This window comes from Physella acuta, unplaced genomic scaffold (genome assembly GCF_028476545.2).
Source record: "Physella acuta isolate Inbredline_101_S28 unplaced genomic scaffold, ASM2847654v3 ptg000667l, whole genome shotgun sequence".
NCBI classification, from domain to species: Eukaryota; Metazoa; Mollusca; class Gastropoda; family Physidae; genus Physella; species Physella acuta.
Window position 1 is genome coordinate 443,116 of NW_026732186.1, and position 22,448 is coordinate 465,563.

The following is a 22,448-nucleotide window of genomic DNA, read 5'->3' on the forward strand; positions in this document are numbered from 1 at the left end:
CTACCCCCCCGTACCAAAGGACCACAAGACTACCCCCCCGTACCAAAGGACCACAAGACTACCCCCCCCCCGTACCAATGGACCACAAGACTCCCCCCCCCGTACCAATGGACCACAAGGCTACCCCCCGTACCAATGGACCACAAGACTACCCCCCCCCCCGTACCAATGGACCACAAGGCTACCCCCCGTACCAATGGACCACAAGACTACCCCCCCCCGTACCAAAGGACCACAAGACTACCCCCCCCCCCCCGTACCAAAGGACCACAAGACTACCCCCCCGTACCAAAGGACCACAAGACTACCCCCCCCGTACCAAAGGACCACAAGACTACCCCCCCCCCCCGTACCAAAGGACCACAAGACTACCCCCCCCCCCGTACCAAAGGACCACAAGACTACCCCCCCCCCCCCCGTACCAAAGGACCACAAGACTACCCCCCCCCGTACCAAAGGACCACAAGACTACCCCCCCCCCGTACCAATGGACCACAAGACTACCCCCCCCCCTTCCGCTGCAAAGGCACCATATGACTATCCCGGGACCAACAGGATTATCCCGGGACCAACAGGATTATCCCGGGACCAACAGGATTATCCCGGGACCAACAGGATTATCCCGGGACCAACAGGATTATCCCGGGACCAACAGGATTATCCCGGGACCAACAGGATTATCCCGGGACCAACAGGATTATCCCGGGACCAACAGGATTATCCCGGGACCAACAGGATTATCCCGGGACCAACAGGATTATCCCGGGACCAACAGGATTATCCCGGGACCAACAGGATTATCCCGGGACCAACAGGATTATCCCGGGACCAACAGGATTATCCCGGGACCAACAGGATTATCCCGGGACCAACAGGATTATCCCGGGGCCAACAGGATTATCCCGGGACCAACAGGATTATCCCGGGACCAACAGGATTATCCCGGGACCAACAGGATTATCCCGGGACCAACAGGATTATCCCGGGACCAACAGGATTATCCCGGGACCAACAGGATTATCCCGGGACCAACAGGATTATCCCGGGACCAACAGGATTATCCCGGGACCAACAGGATTATCCCGGGACCAACAGGATTATCCCGGGACCAACAGGATTATCCCGGGACCAACAGGATTATCCCGGGACCAACAGGATTATCCCGGGACCAACAGGATTATCCCGGGACCAACAGGATTATCCCGGGACCAACAGGATTATCCCGGGACCAAAATACAACAGGATTATCCCTTATATCAGACCAAAATACAACAGGATTACCCCTTATATCAGACCAAAATACAACAGGATTACCCCTTATATCAGACCAAAATACAACAGGATTACCCCTTATATCAGACCATTCGAAGGTTTTAGAATAGAAAACCGATGAAACAAAAGATAAGATGTCGGAGACTTTAGAATCAGACCTCAGGGGTTAAGTGGGGGAGTACTTCACTCTGTTGAGTAATGTCGCTGGGATAGGAAGTTCAAGGCCTTGTCGGTCATTACAATTAAGTTAAATGTAATTCTTAAAGCACAGATTGTAAATTAGAATGAAGTCACTGACTCGGTCATAGCCTGAGCTAATGTGATTAGCGGGAAAAAAAGGGTGAGGGGGTGGGAGGCAAAACATGAAATCACGACCAACAATTTTCAAAGAATTGACTTGCAGATTTTCTTTTGCTAGGTAAAGTTATTTATGAGGCGGACAGTAAAGTACTTGGATGCCACTGTGGAATAAAACATGGTAGACATGTCAGTCCATCAACCAAGACTGCCCTAAACACGTAGCCACAATCTTCTGAAGTTGACAGCTTGAAACTTCCTCAGAAACTTCAAGTCCATCAGATTTAAAACACGATATGTGTTTTTACAATTTAAAAAGTATTTGTAGGAGTTTGGGGAAGAAGGAAACACGGTATTTTTGGCGTTACATATGGATGGGCATAGAAGCGCTGCCCATGGGTGGGCATTGGGGCATTATACATGAGTGGACATAGGGGTGCTGAACATGGGTGGGCTTAGGGACATTATACATGAGTGGACATAGGGGTGCTAAACATGGGTGGGCTTAGGGACATTATACATGAGTGGACATAGGGGTGCTGAACATGGGTGGGCTTAGGGACATTATACATGAGTGGACATAGGGGTGCTGAACATGGGTGGGCTTAGGGGCGCTGAACATGGGTGGGCTTAGGGACATTATACATGAGTGGACATAGGGGTGCTGAACATGGGTGGGCTTAGGGACGCTGCACATGATTAGAAAAGGATTGACCACTGCCCAAACCACAGACCCCCAGCTCCGACCACTGACACCATCAGTGACATCCGTGACCAGTGACACCACCAGTGACATCCGTGACCAATGACACCACCAGTGACATCCGTGACCAATGACACCACCAGTGACATCCGTGACCAATGACACCATCAGTGACACCAATGAGCACTGCCACCAGCACAAAAAGACGGAGATTGGCCAACCTTTGCCACCCACTTGAGTGGAAGATCCACCAACTTGAGTGGAAGATCCACTTGAGAAGATTTGATATAAGCGTCGGCTGTACGTCCGTGCCCACCACAACGACTGAGTTCAGCCTGTGATCTCCATCCGCTCCAATCTACACCATGGATGCTACGTTTCTTGGCTTTGTTTTTTCCAGTAAGTTTGGCACATAAATTATGGCTTTTTGTTTCCGTTGTAGCACATAAATTATGGCTTTTTGTTTCCGTTGTAGGACATAAATTATGGCTTTTTGTTTCTGTTGTAGCACATAAATTATGGCTTTTTGTTTCCGTTGTAGCACATAAATTATGGCTTTTTGTTTCCGTTGTAGAATAGATATATTCTGGCTTTTTATTTGTGTTGTGGCACATGTCACTAGCTTTAGTGTTGATTGTGGTTGCCAAAATCGTTAGTTTTCAATTAATTGGGGTAGGGATGGCATTTATTGACGGATTTTGATAAATATGTCATTTGTGTTTGGATTGTGAGAAAATATGACATTTGTGTAGAGATTGTGAGGGAAGATCTCATTCGTGTAGAGATTGTGATTTTCTTAGATTGCTTGTAGTATAGATGTATAAATTGGTTGTACACGCGTTTCGCCTGAATGATTTCTAAAAGTTTTTTTTTTTTATATTTGTTACATTTAAAAATAATTTAGAATAAAGTTTTTGTGCATGTTGAAAGTTTTTAATTGAACTATTGAAGAGCGATTTCAATTTATATCTTTAAAAGATTTTTAAAGATTTTGCAAACATTCATAATGTATCTCTATTGTGTCCTTCAGTTCTTGTGTGGATTCGAACCGGGTTCTGTTGCGATATGCTGCAGGTACAAGGATGTAATCATTACGATCAGATCAGAGAAAGCAAATTTCACGGGTTTATTGCTCAAAGGCTGCTCAACCGAACATGCAGGTAATTGGTTGCGATTTGATTAGCCATGCAGTTAATTAATTTGGGAGAGAGTTGAGGGCATACAGGTAATTAATTTGGGGGAGGGTTGAGGACATACAGGTAATTAATTTGGGGGAGGGTTGAGGGCATACAGGTAATTAATTTGGGGGAGGGTTGAGGGCATACAGGTAATTAATTTGGGAGAGAGTTGCAGAGGCGTAGCGACCCTCCCGGCGCCCGGGGACAAACTTTTCGATTTGCACCCCCCCTCCTCGAGATTTCCATTTGCACCCCCCCCCTCAAACTTTCGATTTGCACCCCCCCCCCCTCGAGATTTCCTTTTGCACCCCCCCCCCTCAAACTTTCAATTTATTTTTCCAACCCATTTTGGCGCCCCCTAAGGTCGGCGCCCGGGGACATATGTCCCCCGCCCCCCCCCCCCCCCCCCTCGCTACGCTACTGGAGAGTTGTGGACATAAAAATATTTCCTGATGAACATAAAACAACACCAAGTATGACCCCCAAACAGACCACCATAATCTACTCATATTGTTACATTTTGCTGTTTGTCCTGTTTTACAGCATTTGTCCTGTGTTTCAGTACTTGTCCTATATGTGTCCTATGCTTGTCCTGTGTTTGATTATTTGTCCTGTGTTTCAGTGAAGTGTCTGAAGCCTTGAGTTGTATGTCCTACACTAGTTCTATGTATGTCCTATGTATGTCCTATGTATGTCCTATGCATGTCCTATGTATGTCCTATGTATGTCCTATACTTGTCCTATGTATGTCCTATGTATGTCCTATGCATGTCCTATGTATGTCCTATGTATGTCCTATACTTGTCCTATGTATGTCCTATGTATGTCCTATGTATGTCCTATACTTGTCATATGTATGTCCTATGTATGTCCTATGTACGTCCTATACTTGTCCTGTGTTTCAGTGAACTGTCAGAAGCCTATAGTTGTGTGTCCTATGTATGTCCTATGTATGTCCTATGTATGTCCTATACTTGTCCTGTGTTTCAGTGAACTGTATGAAGCCTTGAGTTGTGTGTAATATATATGTCCTATGCTTGTCCTATGTATGTCCTATGCATGTCCTATACTTGTCCTATGTATGTCCTATACTTTCCTATGTATGTCCTATACTTGTCCTATGTATGTCCTATACTTTCCTATGTATGTCCTATGTATGTCCTATGTACGTCCTATGTACGTCCTATACTTGTCCTGTGTTTCAGTGAACTGTCAGAAGCCTTGAGTTGTGTGTCCTATACTAGTCCTATGTATGTCCTATACTTGTCCTATGTATGTCCTATACTTGTCCTATGTATGTCCTATACTTGTCCTATGGATGTCCTATGTATGTCCTATACTTGTCCTATGTATGTCCTATACTTGTCCTATGTATGTCCTATACTTGTCCTATGTATGTCCTATACTTGTCCTATGTATGTCCTATGCTTGTCCTATGTATGTCCTATGCATGTCCTATGGATGTCCTATACTTGTCCTGTGTTTCAGTGAACTGTCTGAAGCCTTAAGTTGTGTGTATAAACCTGAGGTCGCCGGTGGATGTTCAGACAAAGACATTCTCAGCTTCAGTGTCCAGTGGGGCGTGGTCAAGCACATCTGTTCTGTGGGCAGAGAAGGTAAACACTGACCCAACAGTAGGCTCATTAACCAATCCTGACTTCAGTCCCGCGGGTTAACAATCCTGACACCGTGGGCCTAACAATCCTGACACCGTGGGCCTAACAATCCTGACACCGTGGGCCTAACAATCCTGACACCGTAGGCCTAACAATCCTGACACCGCGGGCCTAACAATCCTGACACCGTAGGCCTAACAATCCTGACACCGTGTGCCTAACAATCCTGACACCGTGTGCCTAACAATCCTGACACCGCGTGCCTAACAATCCTGACACCGTAGGCCTAACAATCCTGACACCGTGGGCCTAACAATCCTGACACCGTAGGCCTAACAATCCTGACACCGTGGGTTAACAATCCTGACACCGTAGGCCTAACAATCCTGACACCGTGGGCCTAACAATCCTGACACCGTGGGTTAACAATCCTGACACCGTAGGCCTAACAATCCTGACACCGCGGGCCTAACAATCCTGACACCGTGGGCCTAACAATCCTGACACCGTGGGTTAACAATCCTGACACCGTAGGCCTAACAATCCTGATACCGTAGGCCTAACAATCCTGACACCGCGGGCCTAACAATCCTGACACCGTAGGCCTAACAATCCTGACACCGTGGGCCTAACAATCCTGACACCGTGGGCCTAACAATCCTGACACCGTAGGCCTAACAATCCTGACACCGTGGGCCTAACAATCCTGACACCGTAGGCCTAACAATCCTGACACCGTGGGCCTAACAATCCTGACACCGTGGGCCTAACAATCCTGACACCGTGGGCCTAACAATCCTGACACCGTAGGCCTAACAATCCTGACACCGTGGGCCTAACAATCCTGACATAAGCCCAGTTGGCTTATTAGCCCTGGCTCTAACTACAGAGCACTAATTAACCCCAACATGACTGGGTGCTTTAGTGACCTGATGTTCGTGTGATACAGTTTAATTAAGTCAGCCAATAAAAATGTTTCAATGGCAATATTTTACACACAAGTCGTATCAGTAAATTAGACCCAAAAATTGACGTCACAAATATCCATCCAGTCCCTTAAAAACACCAATTTTTACTCTAAAAAATACACCCGCCAGAAGTGCTAAATAATTTAAATATCGACGCAAGCAGTTTTTATTTAAATATTTTGTTGGTATTGTAACCCTCAGACGTTTCGAATGTTTTTCATACCCCCGCTAAAGAAGGCAGTTCTAATTTAAATATTTTGTATGTGTTTCAGATTACAGACGAAGTTTCGAATGTTTTTCCTACCCCCCTCTGATGAGCGCAGTTCAAAAATGTGAATCTATCATCAACACAGCGGCTGAAAGTGATGTATGCAGGTGAGTTCTGACTCCTGTCATATGTTTGCATGCTCAGCGTCGTCTGTCAGCCAATGTAAGTTGTCTAATTATCTGTCAAATGTCATCCAATATATGTCAACCTGTCTTGTCTCATTCAAAATGTCTCATCAAATCTATGTCGTAGTATGTTATATATATATATATATATATATATATATATATATATATATATATATATATATATATATATATATATATATTTATATATATATTTATATATATATTTATATATATATATAAGCCTTAATAAACTAATAAGTTAAGCTCTTGCTCCCCAGTGAGTTGCCCAATTATCGCACGTGTGTAGACGAAGCTACTACTACAGTATCAGAGGGCTGCCTCCTGGAGCACTTGGACCTCATGAAGCATCTCACGGAACTCTACATCGAGCCCGTGGCTAAAGCCTACCAATGCTCTGACGTCACGTTCCAATGTAAGAAACGTGACAAACCTCCGTCATTTTTTTAAAACAAAGTTATGAAAGCACCAGTATACTACGACCCCTTGTGATCCCCGACCCCATCTTATCCCTAACCCTGTGGGATCCCCGACCCCCGTGACCTTACTTTAATACCCCCTTCTCTAATCCTTTCGAACTAGCCAGGGAATCGTAATTAAGAATAAGAAAATAATTTAAAAAATACAAATATCGATTATTTATACTTATTGCCACTATAACACAAATCCGCCACCACATGAAAACAGAAAAAAATATACAGCTATCTACAACAACTAAATTCCTGAGTCCGACTACTCTACTCTGTCCCTAACTGTCTATCCTAGTCTAGGTCTACTACAGTCCAGACATCTCGGGGCTTGCCACTAGCTCACAGAGACGTCCCATGAGTCTCCTCACCCTAGCTATCCGAGTGTGTGTCTCCCCTCTTAAATAGGCTAGTTACACCCACCTGCTTGACCCAAGCTGACACAGATAGTGGCCCTACGGTCGCTTGGGCTATCGTCTTTATGCTGAACAGGTCATTAAAAAAATACAAAAGCATACCGACACCCAGGGTCCGATCCGGACATGACCCTCCACTCGGTCCCGTCCGCTCAGGAAGGTTCTCCCAGTCATAAACCACGGACTGTCGCTAGCCCCGTCCAAGCATCAACGGTCGGCCCGTGGTGTCACCAGGTAATTTATGGGTTGTTGGCCGAATCCCCAAGATTCTCACGGCCAGCACTGGTTAGCCCAGGTGGTCGATACAGTATCCTAACCCCAAATTTGTTCTCTTCCACAGGGGATCTCACAACGGCGGCACCGACTACCCCAAATGAGCCGGACACAATTTCTCTAGCTGACCTGCTGACACGCCAAACAGCCCAAACGTCAGACAGGTCAAGGCAAGCCACGGTCGACCCGCCGATCCCAGTTACAGAAAAACCAAATCCTGGACCCGTCGCAGATAGGGTGACAGGGGTTGAGGGGGCGGCTCCGTCCTTGACCTTCCAATACACAATTTGGAGCACCGTTTTCTCTGCCTGTTTCGCCATCTTGTACACGAAGCTTTAGTAACATTTTTTTTTTTAATTTAGACAGTTTTTTTTTTTGTCATATCGTATCGGGGCTTAGACCATTCCATTCCGTTGCTATGGTTTGTGAGAGTTTAAAACTTTACACTTCCGGGACAACTTCTGTGCAAAGTGGCGGAGACAAAACTAATTAGTAATTAGCAACACATGGATGTGTGATATCTACAAAACTTCTGGTAAAAGTGTGTTTCGCGAGACGAAAGTGTTTCACAGAAAATCTCAAGAGATGTGACAGCTATTTTAAGTCTGTAACTATGCTATAATCTAAACTCGAGCTTTAGACTCAAGATTGCCACTTACCGTCTTTGTACCAGCAAATGAGTTTTTTTTTCTGCAGCACAAGAAACAAGTTCAAACAGTCAACATTTTATAAATAATAGTCTGCAACACACAGAAACTACAAATGCTAATATTCTGCAATGAGCAAGTAATTTTAACTTGTAACAAAAGCAAAACAACGGAATATATTTATTATTTAATGTAAAGGCGGGTATATGAAAAACTTAGTAACTAGTTTGTTAGTAGTTAGTTGATTAAATAATAATTAACGTGCCTCTCTTCTAGATCTATTTAATTACGTTGATTTGCATGAAGGTTGCTATAAGAGCTTGTAACCAAGCTCCCCCATTGTTGGGCTAACAGTCACCCTGCTCCCCAATAATGGACTAACAGTCACCCTGCTCCCCAATAATGGGCTAACAGTCACCCTGCTCCCCCATTGTTGGGCTAACAGTCACCCTGCTCCCCAATAATGGGCTAACAGTCACCCTGCTCCCCAATAATGGGCTAACAGTCACCCTGCTCCCCCATTGTTGGGCTAACAGTCACCCTGCTCCCCAATAATGGGTAAACTGTCACAGCTGTTTCTCATTGATGGTGTAATTTAACTTGCACCCTGCTCCCAATTAAGGGGGAAAATTTCCCCCCTGCTCCCAATTTCCCCCCCCCCCCCAATCATCAGGTGGGTGGGGATATTCCCCTCACTTGAGCTGCTTTCAAGTGTGTAAATTGTGTAGGATTTTAAAATGTCCATACAGTGTATTTGCATACAGTATTGGCTCTTGCTATCAGCTAACCTATCAATCATATAAAATGTTTGTATGTAAGAGGGCATTAACTTAAAGCTAATTTTAATATGCTTGGCAATTTGTGTCTCATAATATAACATATCAACCGTATGCAAGGAGTGTTTGCCTTTAGAATCTGTGTATGCTTATTTAATTTTTTTTTAAATAAACAAACATGTTTGTTTTTTAAGATAACCATACATGTTTTTGTTGAGTCCATAAAAGATGGTGGGGAAACTAGCCGAAAAGGACATGAGATAATGTGTTTAGTACTTCAATGATAAACTGTGAGTTAAAAATAGTGAAAAGTATTGGATTGGTTTCCTATGACTTTCTCCTGACATGATTATGTATGACTATTTTAGTCAGCATTTCAAGCAAGGAAGTACAACTGATAACTTAACATATTTACAGCTTCTTGGGGGGGGGGGGGAAGAGTTGAAATAAATACACTTGAGTTGTATAGTATGTATCCAAAATATTAGCTAAACAAAGAAACAACTAATTATACAACAAAAAGGCCACACACAAAAATAATTGTAAACACTCAAGAGAAAACAAAGAACGGATACTAAGAAGATGAAAGACTAAAAAACAAAAATAAGTAGTGGTAGAGTTGGAAGAAAATGTTTATTGACCAGGATATAATTTAAATCTTTTCACATAAAGCTTCAAGTGCTTACAACTTTCAGTATAGTGACACATATGTCTAGACACCCACACATCACTGTCAGCTCACCCACTAAACACATCTGTGAAGTCTGAAGCCACACATTACTGTCAGCTCACCCACTAAACACATCTGGGAAGTCTGAAGCCACACATTACTGTCAGCTCACCCACTAAACACATCTGGGAAGTCTGAAGCCACACATTACTGTCAGCTCACCCACTAAACACATCTGGGAAGTCTGAAGCCACACATCTAGACAACCACACATTACTGTCAGCTCACCCACTAAACACATCTGGGAAGTCTGAAGCCACACATCTAGACACCCACTAAACACATCTGGGAAGTCTGAAGCCACACATCTAGACACCCACACAGTCAGCTCACCCACTAAACACATCTGGGAAGTCTGAAGCCACACATTACTGTCAGCTCACCCACTAAACACATCTGGGAAGTCTGAAGCCACACATCTAGACACCCACACAGTCAGCTCACCCACTAAACACATCTGGGAAGTCTGAAGCCACACATCTAGACAACCACACATTACTGTCAGCTCACCCACTAAACACATCTGGGAAGTCTGAAGCCACACATCTAGACAACCACACATTACTGTCAGCTCACCCACTAAACACATCTGGGAAGTCTGAAGCCACACATCTAGACAACCACACATTACTGTCAGCTCACCCACTAAACACATCTGGGAAGTCTGAAGCCACACATCTAGACAACCACACATTACTGTCAGCTCACCCACTAAACACATCTGGGAAGTCTGAAGCCACACATCTAGACACCCACACAGTCAGCTCACCCACTAAACACATCTGGGAAGTCTGAAGCCACACATCTAGACACCCACACAGTCAGCTCACCCACTAAACACATCTGGGAAGTCTGAAGCCACACATCTAGACACCCACACAGTCAGCTCACCCACTAAACACATCTGGGAAGTCTGAAGCCACACATCTAGACACCCACACAGTCAGCTCACCCACTAAACACATCTGGGAAGTCTGAAGCCACACATCTAGACACCCACACAGTCAGCTCACCCACTAAACACATCTGGGAAGTCTGAAGCCACACATCTAGACACCCACACAGTCAGCTCACCCACTAAACACATCTGGGAAGTCTGAAGCCACACATCTAGACACCCACACAGTCAGCTCACCCACTAAACACATCTGGGAAGTCTGAAGCCACACATCTAGACACCCACACATATCTAGACACCCACTAACACATCTGGGAAGTCTGAAGCCATACATCTAGACAACCACACATTACTGTCAGCTCACCCACTAAACACATCTGGGAAGTCTGAAGCCACACATCTAGACACCCACACATATCTAGACACCCACTAACACATCTGGGAAGTCTGAAGCCACACATCTAGACACCCACACATATCTAGACACCCACTAACACATCTGGGAAGTCTGAAGCCACACATCTAGACACCCACACATATCTAGACACCCACTAACACATCTGGGAAGTCTGAAGCCACACATCTAGACACCCACACATATCTAGACACCCACTAACACATCTGGGAAGTCTGAAGCCACACATCTAGACACCCACACATATCTAGACACCCACTAACACATCTGGGAAGTCTGAAGCCACACATCTAGACACCCACACATTACTGTCAGCTCACCCACTAACACATCTGGGAAGTCTGAAGCCATACATCTAGACAACCACACAGTCAGCTCACCCACTAAACACATCTGGGAAGTCTGAAGCCATACATCTAGACAACCACACATTACTGTCAGCTCACCCACTAACACATCTGGGAAGTCTGAAGCCACACATCTAGACACCCACACATTACTGTCAGCTCACCCACTAAACACATCTGGGAAGTCTGAAGCCACACATCTAGACAACCACACATTACTGTCAGCTCACCCACTAAACACATCTGGGAAGTCTGAAGCCACACATCTAGACAACCACACATTACTGTCAGCTCACCCACTAAACACATCTGGGAAGTCTGAAGCCACACATCATCTCATGTACATGGTCCAACTATAATAGATTCAGACAGGGGAGAGCATCAAGGGAACAAAAGCTAAAATATACAATTTCTTTCATTCTGGGACTAACAAAATGCACGCACAAATAATTTACTAAAGAAAAATAAATGTCTCATGATGGGTGCTGAAACTAAGAACAGACAGAAGCACATACTTACATACTGATTTTTTTTTTCAATTTCCATTGTCCGGAAAAAAGAATTTTGATAGATTCAAAACAAATTTTTAAAAAATAAATTTGAAAGATAATGTAACTACAGTATTTACATAAATACCTGGTGACAAAAAAGCTATTTCCAATCTATTTACAAAACACTAGGTACCGGTACAGACAGCAGAGAGAAAACATGTCCCACTTGGGTGGGTGGAGACATCACAGAGAACTGATGATAACTAAGTTTATGTACAACAGGCAGGTTCCCAACAGTCACACCACAATTAATACAAAATCATGGGGGGTCATGGGGGGGGGGGGGGGGGGGGGAAAGAAGAAAGGCACCTTTTTTTTTGTTTCCATGTGATGATCTCAAAATGGGACTTAAGTTTGACAACTTCTCAATGTCATGGTGTATAAGTGGCCTACTGGATGTAATAGTCACACACTACAAATAGCAGACCCCCAACTACGATTAAATACAGCATAAAGCAAATAGTATCAGACACTTAAACCATACAAACATTGACACCATATTCAACATTGCATAAGTTAAAATATCTATGGTTAAAACATGATACAATTCTTAAAATAATGAAACCCACTGGCACACCAAACTAAACCATTCTCTTGTCTGTCCATACATATATACAAGTATCAAATAAAAATGTTCTTTAAAAATTATCTTGCAACAACAAGAAAAATAATCTTTGATTAAATAAGATGAAAAATTTCAGACATAATTTGAATAATCAAAAACCCCACAAAACCACAACCAAACAGTCAAATGTGTGCAATCAATGAACCTAATCCATGATAAAAGTTAGTAGATCAACCAGTTTGTTGAGAGGAATGATGATATCACAGAATATTATGCTGTGCTAAACTAGGACATTCTAATCATGGGAAAATATTTCATTGCATGTGCAGACAACTGTGTATGATTTACAACCCACAGGTCACTAAATCTTCAGCTACAGTTGGTTTCTGTAAACTTGTTTCAATATTACATGGGTATAAATGTATGATCTAAACAAGAAATCTTCAGCTACAGTTGGTTTCTGTAAACTTGTTTCAATATTACATGGGTATAAATGTATGATCTAAACAAGAAATCTTCAGCTACAGTTGGTTTCTGTAAACTTGTTTCAATATTACATGGGTATAAATGTATGATCTAAACAAGAAATCTTCAGCTACAGTTGGTTTCTGTAAACTTGTTTCAATATTACATGGGTATAAATGTATGATCTAAACAAGAAATCTTCAGCTACAGTTGGTTTCTGTAAACTTGTTTCAATATTACATGGCTATAAATGTATGATCTAAACAAAATGCTGCAATGTGTAGAAATAAAAATATAGCTTCAACATTATCAAATACTTTCAATGTAAAATTTTAACACAATACAACTTTGAGGTTTTAAATTTTTCAAAAAGAAAAAAAAACAAAAAAACAATGCCATGAGATGAAATAGTCTAAAAACTGAACAATGCAAAGTAAAAATAAATTTAAATTACATAATCATATGCCAATATTCTTTATTGCATTCCTATTCAATGCTCTAAATATTTAGGAAATACATTTGCTTTAAATAATATCTAGGAAATACATTAGTTGGGCAGTCCAGAGCTGTACAGGGGACAGCAAGCAGTCACACACCAGTTGACTAGAAAAATTATAGGTCAAACTGGGGAACAGCACAGATCCAAGAATACAATACAAATGCCACTCATTTCAATACCATTTCATGAGAAAAACCAATCTTCCTGATGTCAGGCAGTTACTACAATGCTAGGCCATTGTATCAAATTAAGACTACTTAAAAACTAATCTAAAACAAAATAGTGTTAGCATTACTGCAATAGAATATGACCACCATCATTATGCAATTTGAACTAAAGCCTTGAATGAGAGACCACCTCAACCTTCTAGCAGAGGACTCAGTAAGCATTGACAGTCACTGCTCTTTTGTCACGATGTTTGGCCCGAGCTTTCGTCCTGGCTTTAAAGGCGGCAGCGTTGATGAATGTCTACAAGAGGGAGGCAAATAGGTTAAAAAAATTTTTGCAACAAACATGCATGGTTCAAACAGGCTAAGACACTTGCAACAGACTAGTATGGATCAAACAGGCTAAGACACTTGCAACAGACTAGTATGGATCAAACAGGCTAAGACACTTGCAACAGACTAGTATGGATCAAACAGGCTAAGACACTTGCAACAGACTAGTATGGATCAAACAGGCTAAGACACTTGCAACAGACTAGTATGGATCAAACAGGCTAAGACACTTGCAACAGACTAGTATGGATCAAACAGGCTAAGACACTTGCAACAGACTAGTATGGATCAAACAGGCTAAGACACTTGCAACAGACTAGTATGGATCAAACAGGCTAAGACACTTGCAACAGACTAGTATGGATCAAACAGGCTAAGACACTTGCAACAGACTAGTATGGATCAAACAGGCTAAGACACTTGCAACAGACTAGTATGGATCAAACAGGCTAAGACACTTGCAACAGACTAGTATGGATCAAACAGGCTAAGACACTTGCAACAGACTAGTATGGATCAAACAGGCTAAGACACTTGCAACAGACTAGTATGGATCAAACAGGCTAAGACACTTGCAACAGACTAGTATGGATCAAACAGGCTAAGACACTTGCAACAGACTAGTATGGATCAAACAGGCTAAGACACTTGCAACAGACTAGTATGGATCAAACAGGCTAAGACACTTGCAACAGACTAGTATGGATCAAACAGGCTAAGACACTTGCAACAGACTAGTATGGATCAAACAGGCTAAGACACTTGCAACAGACTAGTATGGATCAAACAGGCTAAGACACTTGCAACAGACTAGTATGGATCAAACAGGCTAAGACACTTGCAACAGACTAGTATGGATCAAACAGGCTAAGACACTTGCAACAGACTAGTATGGATCAAACAGGCTAAGACACTTGCAACAGACTAGTATGGATCAAATAATGTACTTGCCCTTTGAGCTTTAGAGAGAGACTTGGTGTGGCTGTAATCATCCAAGCCAGGTGCCCCCAAGTCAAACATATCTCTCAGTATTGGATTCACCTAAAAATATAAAGTCAAACATATCTCTCAGTATTGGATTCACCTAAAAATATAAAGTCAAACATATCTCTCAGTATTGGATTCACCTAAAAATATAAAGTCAACATATCTCTCAGTATTGGATTCACCTAAAAATATAAAGTCAAACATATCTCTCAGTATTGGATTCACCTAAAAATATAAAGTCAAACATATCTCTCAGTATTGGATTCACCTAAAAATATAAAGTCAAACATATCTCTCAGTATTGGATTCACCTAAAAATATAAAGTCAAACATATCTCTCAGTATTGGATTCACCTAAAAATATAAAGTCAAACATATCTCTCAGTATTGGATTCACCTAAAATTATAAAGTCAAACATATCTCTCAGTATTGGATTCACCTAAAATTATAAAGTCAAACATATCTCTCAGTATTGGATTCACCTAAAAATATAAAGTCAAACATATCTCTCAGTATTGGATTCACCTAAAAATATAAAGTCAAACATATCTCTCAGTATTGGATTCACCTAAAATTATAAAGTCAAACATATCTCTCAGTATTGGATTCACCTAAAATTATAAAGTCAAACATATCTCTCAGTATTGGATTCACCTAAAAATATAAAGTCAAACATATCTCTCAGTATTGGATTCACCTAAAAATATAAAGTCAAACATATCTCTCAGTATTGGATTCACCTAAAAATATAAAGTCAAACATATCTCTCAGTATTGGATTCACCTAAAATTATAAAGTCAAACATATCTCTCAGTATTGGATTCACCTAAAAATATAAAGTCAAACATATCTCTCAGTATTGGATTCACCTAAAAATATAAAGTCAAACATATCTCTCAGTATTGGATTCACCTAAAAATATAAAGTCAAACATATCTCTCAGTATTGGATTCACCTAAAAATATAAAGTCAAACATATCTCTCAGTATTGGATTCACCTAAAAATATAAAGTCAAACATATCTCTCAGTATTGGATTCACCTAAAAATATAAAGTCAAACATATCTCTCAGTATTGGATTCACCTAAAAATGAAAAAAAAAAAAAAAACTTGATAAAAGAATGAAATGCTTGCAGCAAATATAGGGTTACTTGTTTTTACATCCGTATTAAATGAAGGCTAAGTTGTGTAAGTGTTGTAGATACAGTCAGAATCTCCTTTGGGTGTCCCACATGACTATCTGTTGCTAATAATAAATCATCTGTAGCAAACTACTATGACATGGAGTCTCAAAGGCAAGCACAGCAAAGATACAGACCTTCATGAACAAATGCCTTGGGCAGATTTTGAAACTAAGGTAGCAAGATAAAGTGCCAAATATAAGATTATAGACAAAAGCAAGGCAGAAGATCATGACTAAAGTTTTCACTTATATAGATACATAAAATCATTATGGACCAAGAATGTGTTTTTCTTCACTTATCAACTGAGTAGCCTTACACTACATCTCTCTGCTTTATTTCCAAAAGGCCTGATTTGCTTGCGGTAACCAAATTACAATAGACTAAATTTTATTATTGCAGCACATTTCTATTTTATTCATAAAATAGTCCTCACATATAAAGAGAAAACTTTTCTGACTGTTTTCTGAAGACTTCTGAAAGATTTTTTCTCAAATGGAAAAAGCATAGTTACATCTCAACTTAATGCATTGTGATCAATTGTGACACCACGAAATTAACACCCCCCCCCCCCCCGTAGAAATGTTTTACTATCTAAATGTAAACAACTGGATCAGTAAATGCAAGATACCACACTATAAGCTGAAAGTAGTCATGGTTCAATGAACTTTAACAAACCTTCATATGAACCAAGGTCCCAGTCATCAGCACATGACAAAAAGAATCATACTGGCGCTTCTGAGACCAGCTGCTGAGTTCAAGAAGATTTTCTTTACCAAGTTTGACAACTTCATTTGGACTCTCTATATCCTAAGAAATAAAATGTATTCTAGTTAGGTACAAATAGAACTCTGTTTATACACGTAGTTTCTTGCTGACAATTTTTTAACCTACTGACTTAGGGAAGGGATGAGTTAACTTACTACAACATAACGCTGTACATCCCTAAAGCATGACCTCTGGTGGCGTCTGTCTTTCTTAGCTCGATGTTTCACAGAATCAGTTGCTAGCTGCTTCAACAGTTCACATAGACTTTCTTCATCCTCATGTTCAAAATCCTACAATACAATTTTTTTCATCATTAAGCAATAAAAGAAAATACAACAGCCTTTAACCTCTTAATGCTTGAATTATGTTGCTGATGTTTTTTCATCATACTGATGTTGAAATTGAATAGTTGTTTTGAATTAGGACTTATATTTTTTATGATAATTACGGCATGTCACCAATTCACGACATCTTGCACTATTGGACCAAACAGTAATAAAAAATGTTGTAGTCTGGGTCATTTTACTATTTTTACTCGCACGCAGTTCTCTAAATATCCACACTCAAATAATAGAATATCACAAACTAAACATGAAATTGCAAGGAGATGTAGACTCACTTGTGAAATTCATGTAAATTATAGTTTAGTTGTTTGAGTATAGTTGCATAACTCTGCTGCACCTGCTCACTATCTAGCTCTGACATAAACTTTCTCAATGTTATCAATGGTTACACCCTTTTTCATGAGCTCCTATTCTAGGTCAACTAATAAAACTGCAAATTTCTCATTTTACTAATATTTGTTATACACACAAAGCAAAAGTGAATATTTCTCAAAACGACAGTGTTCTGATATTGTTTACTCTTCTATGCACAATGCAGCTGGTGTAGGTACTCAGTCCCACTGCTATTGTTGTTGATATCCAATATTTCTTCTTTTGGTACTACATGATACTGTTGTGGAACTCAAATGATATTGCTATGGATACCCAATGACTGCTGTAGCTACTTAGACCTACTGCTGTGGGTACTCAGAGCTGAAGCAGTGGGTACTGAGTGTTGAAGCCATGTTTACTGAGTTGTGGGTACTCAGTGTTGAAATTCTGGTACTCAGTGTTACCGCTGTCAGTTCTTGGTGTCACTGCTGTGGGTACTCAGAGCTGGTGCTCAGCGTCACTGCTGAGGGTACTCAGTGCTGAAGAAGTGGGTACTTTTTGTTAGTACTCAACCTTATCGTATTTATCACGAGGTGTTATTATTGTCATGATCACTGTGAAGACCTATCTGTAGGGGTATCCAGGATAGTGGTCCACACCTTACTGCCTTAGTTTTTATATTCTCCTCATATTTTACAATGCTATTTCAAAGCTAAATTCATATTGTACCCATCAGCATGATCACATTATTCCAGCATCGCTCTCACCATATGCAGAGGTCAATCAAACAGAACTCTACTTCACCTGCCACAAGGACCATCATGTAAGTAGGCTGAATTCATGAAGTAAAAAAAAAACTATTGTGATGCGCGTGAGCCAAAGAGAGTGTGAAGGTATAAATTTGAACTAGACAACGCAACCATTGGTACCGATATGACCGTCTGAATGTACCCAACACACAACGACAGGATGGCACAGTAGGATAATTGTACCTATGCGCATAATCAGTATGTCGCATTTTTAATTCTCCGTTACTGCGCAGAAAAAAAAACCTACTTCTTCAGAATCCCTGGCCAGCTCATAGAGCAGGGCGATGGCCTCACCAGCAGTGATGCGCAGATCTACATCAGAGTTCTTCAACAAGTCCTGCAGCGAACCCAAGTGGCTACAAAAAATATTTACAAATGTCAAGGTAAAAATCTCAGTTCATAAATACTGAGCTAGCCCAGTATGACAAAAATGTGACGTGTGACAAAAACACTGTCCTGTTTACGTGTGATAAAAACACTGTCCTGTTTACGTGTGATAAAAACACTCTCCTGTTTATGTGAGATAAAAACACTGTCCTGTTTACATGTGATAAAAACACTGTCCTGTTTATGTGAGATAAAAACACTGTCCTGTTTATGTGAGATAAAAACACTGTCCTGTTTACGTGTGATAAAAACACTGTCCTGTTTACGTGTGATAAAAACACTGTCCTGTTTATGTGAGATAAAAACACTGTCCTGTTTATGTGAGATAAAAACACTGTCCTGTTTACGTGTGATAAAAACACTGTCCTGTTTATGTGAGATAAAAACACTGTCCTGTTTATGTGTGATAAAAACACTGTCCTGCTTATGTGAGATAAAAACACTGTCCTGTTTAAGTGTGATAAAAACACTGTCCTGTTTAGGTGTGATACAAAAACACTGTCCTGCTGATGGGGACAGGGAACTTACTTGTTGATGTGAGTCTGGACCTCATACTGTGGAGAGATGGTCAACAGAAGGCACCAAGCACTCAAGGCTTGGCACATCAGCCAGCTCTGTTCTGGTGTGACACTAGGAGAGTTCTCCCCCTTCCCATAGCCAAGACTGAACATGTCTTCCAAGGTTTTAGTCAGAGCTTTTGCTTTCTGGAGGCAGAGAAAACTTGATTAGCTGGGGACAGCAACCCATTTATGAGACAAAACATCTGTTGTCTTGCAGGTTGTACTTGATCTCAGGCAAAGAGCACATAACACATGATTTTTAAGACAAAAGCAGCTACATATTTCACATGAACTAATGACAATAAACAACAAACCTTAAGCCCATTAAATGTGCTTTCAATGATTCATTATATGTATAAGTTGAGTCAACATCAACTGATCAGCTATTAAAACAATTGTATTACCTCCAAGTCATCAGAACAGAGGAAACAGCAAGTGGCAAGTGTAATGGCACACGCCCCCGCGAGCCTTGTAGTGGGTGGAGTTGTCTGTCATCAGGGTGGTCAGCACAGGGTGGATGCTGTCATACATGGCTGAAGCCTCAGAGCCCAACTGGACGGCAACCAGACTCAGACAGGCAGCTGCTAGTTCCTGCTCCTCACCTTTTCCTTTCCTCAGACACTTCACCAGGCTATCTGACAGAGTCTCTTTTCTGTTGTATAAGAACATAGGTAGTATTAAAATGCAAGAAATACAAAAGTATAACAAGCCAATCCAATTTTTTTCCCTACAGTCACAAACACTAACAAGAGAAAGTTTTTTTTAACCTTTCTAGAAGATACTCTGCTACATATTTTTTTTTGTAATGCTTTCTGAATCCCTTGCAATGCTGTTATTCTTGGCTTTGCACTGTGAAAAAATTGTATAGATTAATTTTGTTCAGTTATATCACATCATCCCCACAAAGGAAGTACTTAAAAGTGTAGATTGATGGGGAGAGTGGACATAATACATAAGCTATTGTTAATACACAATACATTTAACGGGAACATTGCATCAAAAACTTAAGCATAAATTCTAATTGACAAAGGTAACCTAAAAAGCTCGTTACTTTTTGTATAAATGCTATTCATTACAAAGTGAACTACCTTTTCTCCAAAAGACCATCCATACATTCTGTAAACTTGTCCTCAAAGAGATCCTGCTGAGATGTGTCTTCAGATGATTCTTCACCTCCTGCTGCTGGGTCTACAAACAGTGTAATTTTACAATTCTTAATGTCAAGCTAAATATATATATATTAGATCTATTGTTATATCATCACATGTGAAAATAGAGTGGAAAAATTATGTTATGCCAGTCTTTGTGCCATGTTGAAAAAAAAAAACTAAAGGGAAAAATATGATAAAATAACTTGAGACTTAAGTGTGTTAATAACCAGACATTAGACTTGAGTAAAGTAAACATATTTAAAAAAGTCAAACAGCTACCTGAACCAGGCCAGCTTGAATCATCTGATAACACACTCTGAGTACTCCATTGATCTACTAAACTTTCATCATCTTCTTCATTTCTCTGCCGGGGCTGCAACTGAGTGGCACCTTCTTGTGCTCTGCCACCTAGAAAGGCAGTCAAAATTAATTTTCATATAGGCCTAGGCCTACTACTACTTCTTGTAATTTGGTAAATGGTTTATATTGCTCTATATGCAAAAAGCTTTATAAAATATAAATGATTACAGTACTACAGTAGGCCTATAGAGAAGGGCCTTCAACTGAGTAAAATGCTTAGTTTAGAGATCTAGATCTATAACAAATAAATTAGTTAGGCCTAGGCTACCTATTGGGCTTAAATCCCCACTTAACCTTGTAGGCCTACAAGCTGGCCTCTCCAAACCAACCTAAATTGAGTAAATATGCCTATTGTTGTAGTATTAAACTACACTCCATATGGCTAATCAATAAGACATTAGTCACTGTATCTAGATTTTCTAGATTAGATCTAGATCTAGATTCTAGTAAAGTAATCTAAATTAAATGATCTAGACTCGATCTAGCTCAGCAGGACCATGTTGTCATGAAATTTAGATCATTTCTAGATCTATATAGAATCTAGATCTACTAGAATTTCTCGTGTTAAGTAGATCTAGTATAGGCCTAATAAGTAAGGAGTGTACTGTTGATGTAAGACAATCTTCTTTATACTCTTATCCTTAACTTTAAAGACAATCGTAGCATTTTACCCCCCCCCCCCCCGTGATCTCAGGCTAACCTCTACAAAATACTAAAACGCAATTCTTCGTCATCATGATGATGATCCTAAGCGGCCACAACAATCCGGCGAAGTAAACCGGTTTGTTATTGCAAAGTTGTGTTAGATTAATTTAACTTTACTTTAAACTTATGTTAAGTTGTAGACTATGTGTCTATTTATAAAATATAAATTGATATTTTTTTTAAAAAGTGGCATTTCCTAAGGGGTGGTTGAACTAGATCTAAATTCTAGATCTAATGACTAGATTAGATTCTATCACGTTTCACCATATGGTGTGGTATGGTACGGGTGGTGGCTGAATGATTGATGAACAAAATGGCGCAACAGTAAATGTATGAAAACAAAAACTTACCTCCACGCTTTTTTATATTTTTATTCTTAGGCATTATTTCACTGTTTTAAAATGAGTCCAACAAGGTAAACTATAGTCTATGAACATAAGCCAACGTATATGAAATTCAGTATGGAAGCTATATGATGGTAGGAAGGAAAATCGGAGAGACGAAGCTGACATGTTTCGGTCACTAGTGCGGAGGGTTATCCACAGCGCATTATTTTTAGAACACGTACTCTCTAAACAATCTAAATTGCTAAGCATAATAATCAACTTTTACCTTCATCTGTCAAATAAATAAATGAATTTCATATGAAAATATCGCTCGGTGAAATTTATTTGGCATGTTTTTCATGCCATCAGTAATAACTTTTGTTTATGTTAAAGATAAACATTTTATGGTTTTGTTCTATTTTGAGACTATGGACTATTTAATTCTTAGGTTCGATTGGCCGCTTACATATAAAAGTACACCTAGGCATAGCAACTAGTCGCATAACTTAACCTTAGAAGGGTGGGCGTTGTTAGTTGTGTTTTTAAGTTACCCCTTCCCC

The 22,448-nt window shown here is 40.5% G+C and overlaps 3 protein-coding genes across 3 annotated transcripts; 2 read left to right on the plus strand and 1 right to left on the minus strand.

The window, feature by feature from the left end:
- Positions 1-533: 533 nt before the first annotated feature.
- Positions 534-1,382, plus strand: LOC131948958 (uncharacterized). The gene has a single exon (XM_059310687.1). The coding sequence runs from the start codon at positions 534-536 to the stop codon at positions 1,380-1,382; it is 849 nt and encodes a 282-aa protein (XP_059166670.1).
- Positions 1,383-2,578: 1,196 nt separating this feature from the next.
- On the plus strand, positions 2,579-7,951 carry LOC131948976 (uncharacterized). Its single transcript, XM_059310731.1, has 6 exons — positions 2,579-2,671; positions 3,303-3,432; positions 4,939-5,066; positions 6,307-6,409; positions 6,709-6,863; positions 7,672-7,951. The coding sequence occupies exons 1-6, from the start codon at positions 2,638-2,640 to the stop codon at positions 7,941-7,943; spliced, it is 822 nt and encodes a 273-aa protein (XP_059166714.1). The 5' UTR covers positions 2,579-2,637; the 3' UTR covers positions 7,944-7,951.
- Positions 7,952-9,641: 1,690 nt separating this feature from the next.
- Positions 9,642-22,102, minus strand: LOC131948970 (interferon-related developmental regulator 2-like). Its single transcript, XM_059310718.1, is given in 13 exon segments — positions 9,642-13,965; positions 14,949-15,038; positions 16,845-16,976; positions 17,090-17,224; positions 18,647-18,755; positions 19,315-19,490; positions 19,751-19,807; positions 19,809-19,998; positions 20,114-20,145; positions 20,147-20,195; positions 20,435-20,534; positions 20,777-20,905; positions 21,913-22,102. Coding segments are annotated over 13 exon segments (1,323 nt in total). The 5' UTR covers positions 21,947-22,102; the 3' UTR covers positions 9,642-13,875.
- Between the last annotated feature and the right edge of the window lie 346 nt (positions 22,103-22,448).

Coding starts and splice junctions, on each gene's coding strand:
- LOC131948958 (XM_059310687.1), top strand. CDS start 534: ATGACTATCCCGGGACCAACAGGATTATCCCGGGACCAACAGGATTAT.
- LOC131948976 (XM_059310731.1), top strand. CDS start 2,638: ATGGATGCTACGTTTCTTGGCTTTGTTTTTTCCA. Junction 3,433..4,938: donor CTGCTCAACCGAACATGCAG/GTAATTGGTTGC, acceptor CCTGTGTTTCAG/TGAACTGTCTGAAGCCTTAA. Junction 6,864..7,671: donor CTCTGACGTCACGTTCCAAT/GTAAGAAACGTG, acceptor TCTCTTCCACAG/GGGATCTCACAACGGCGGCA.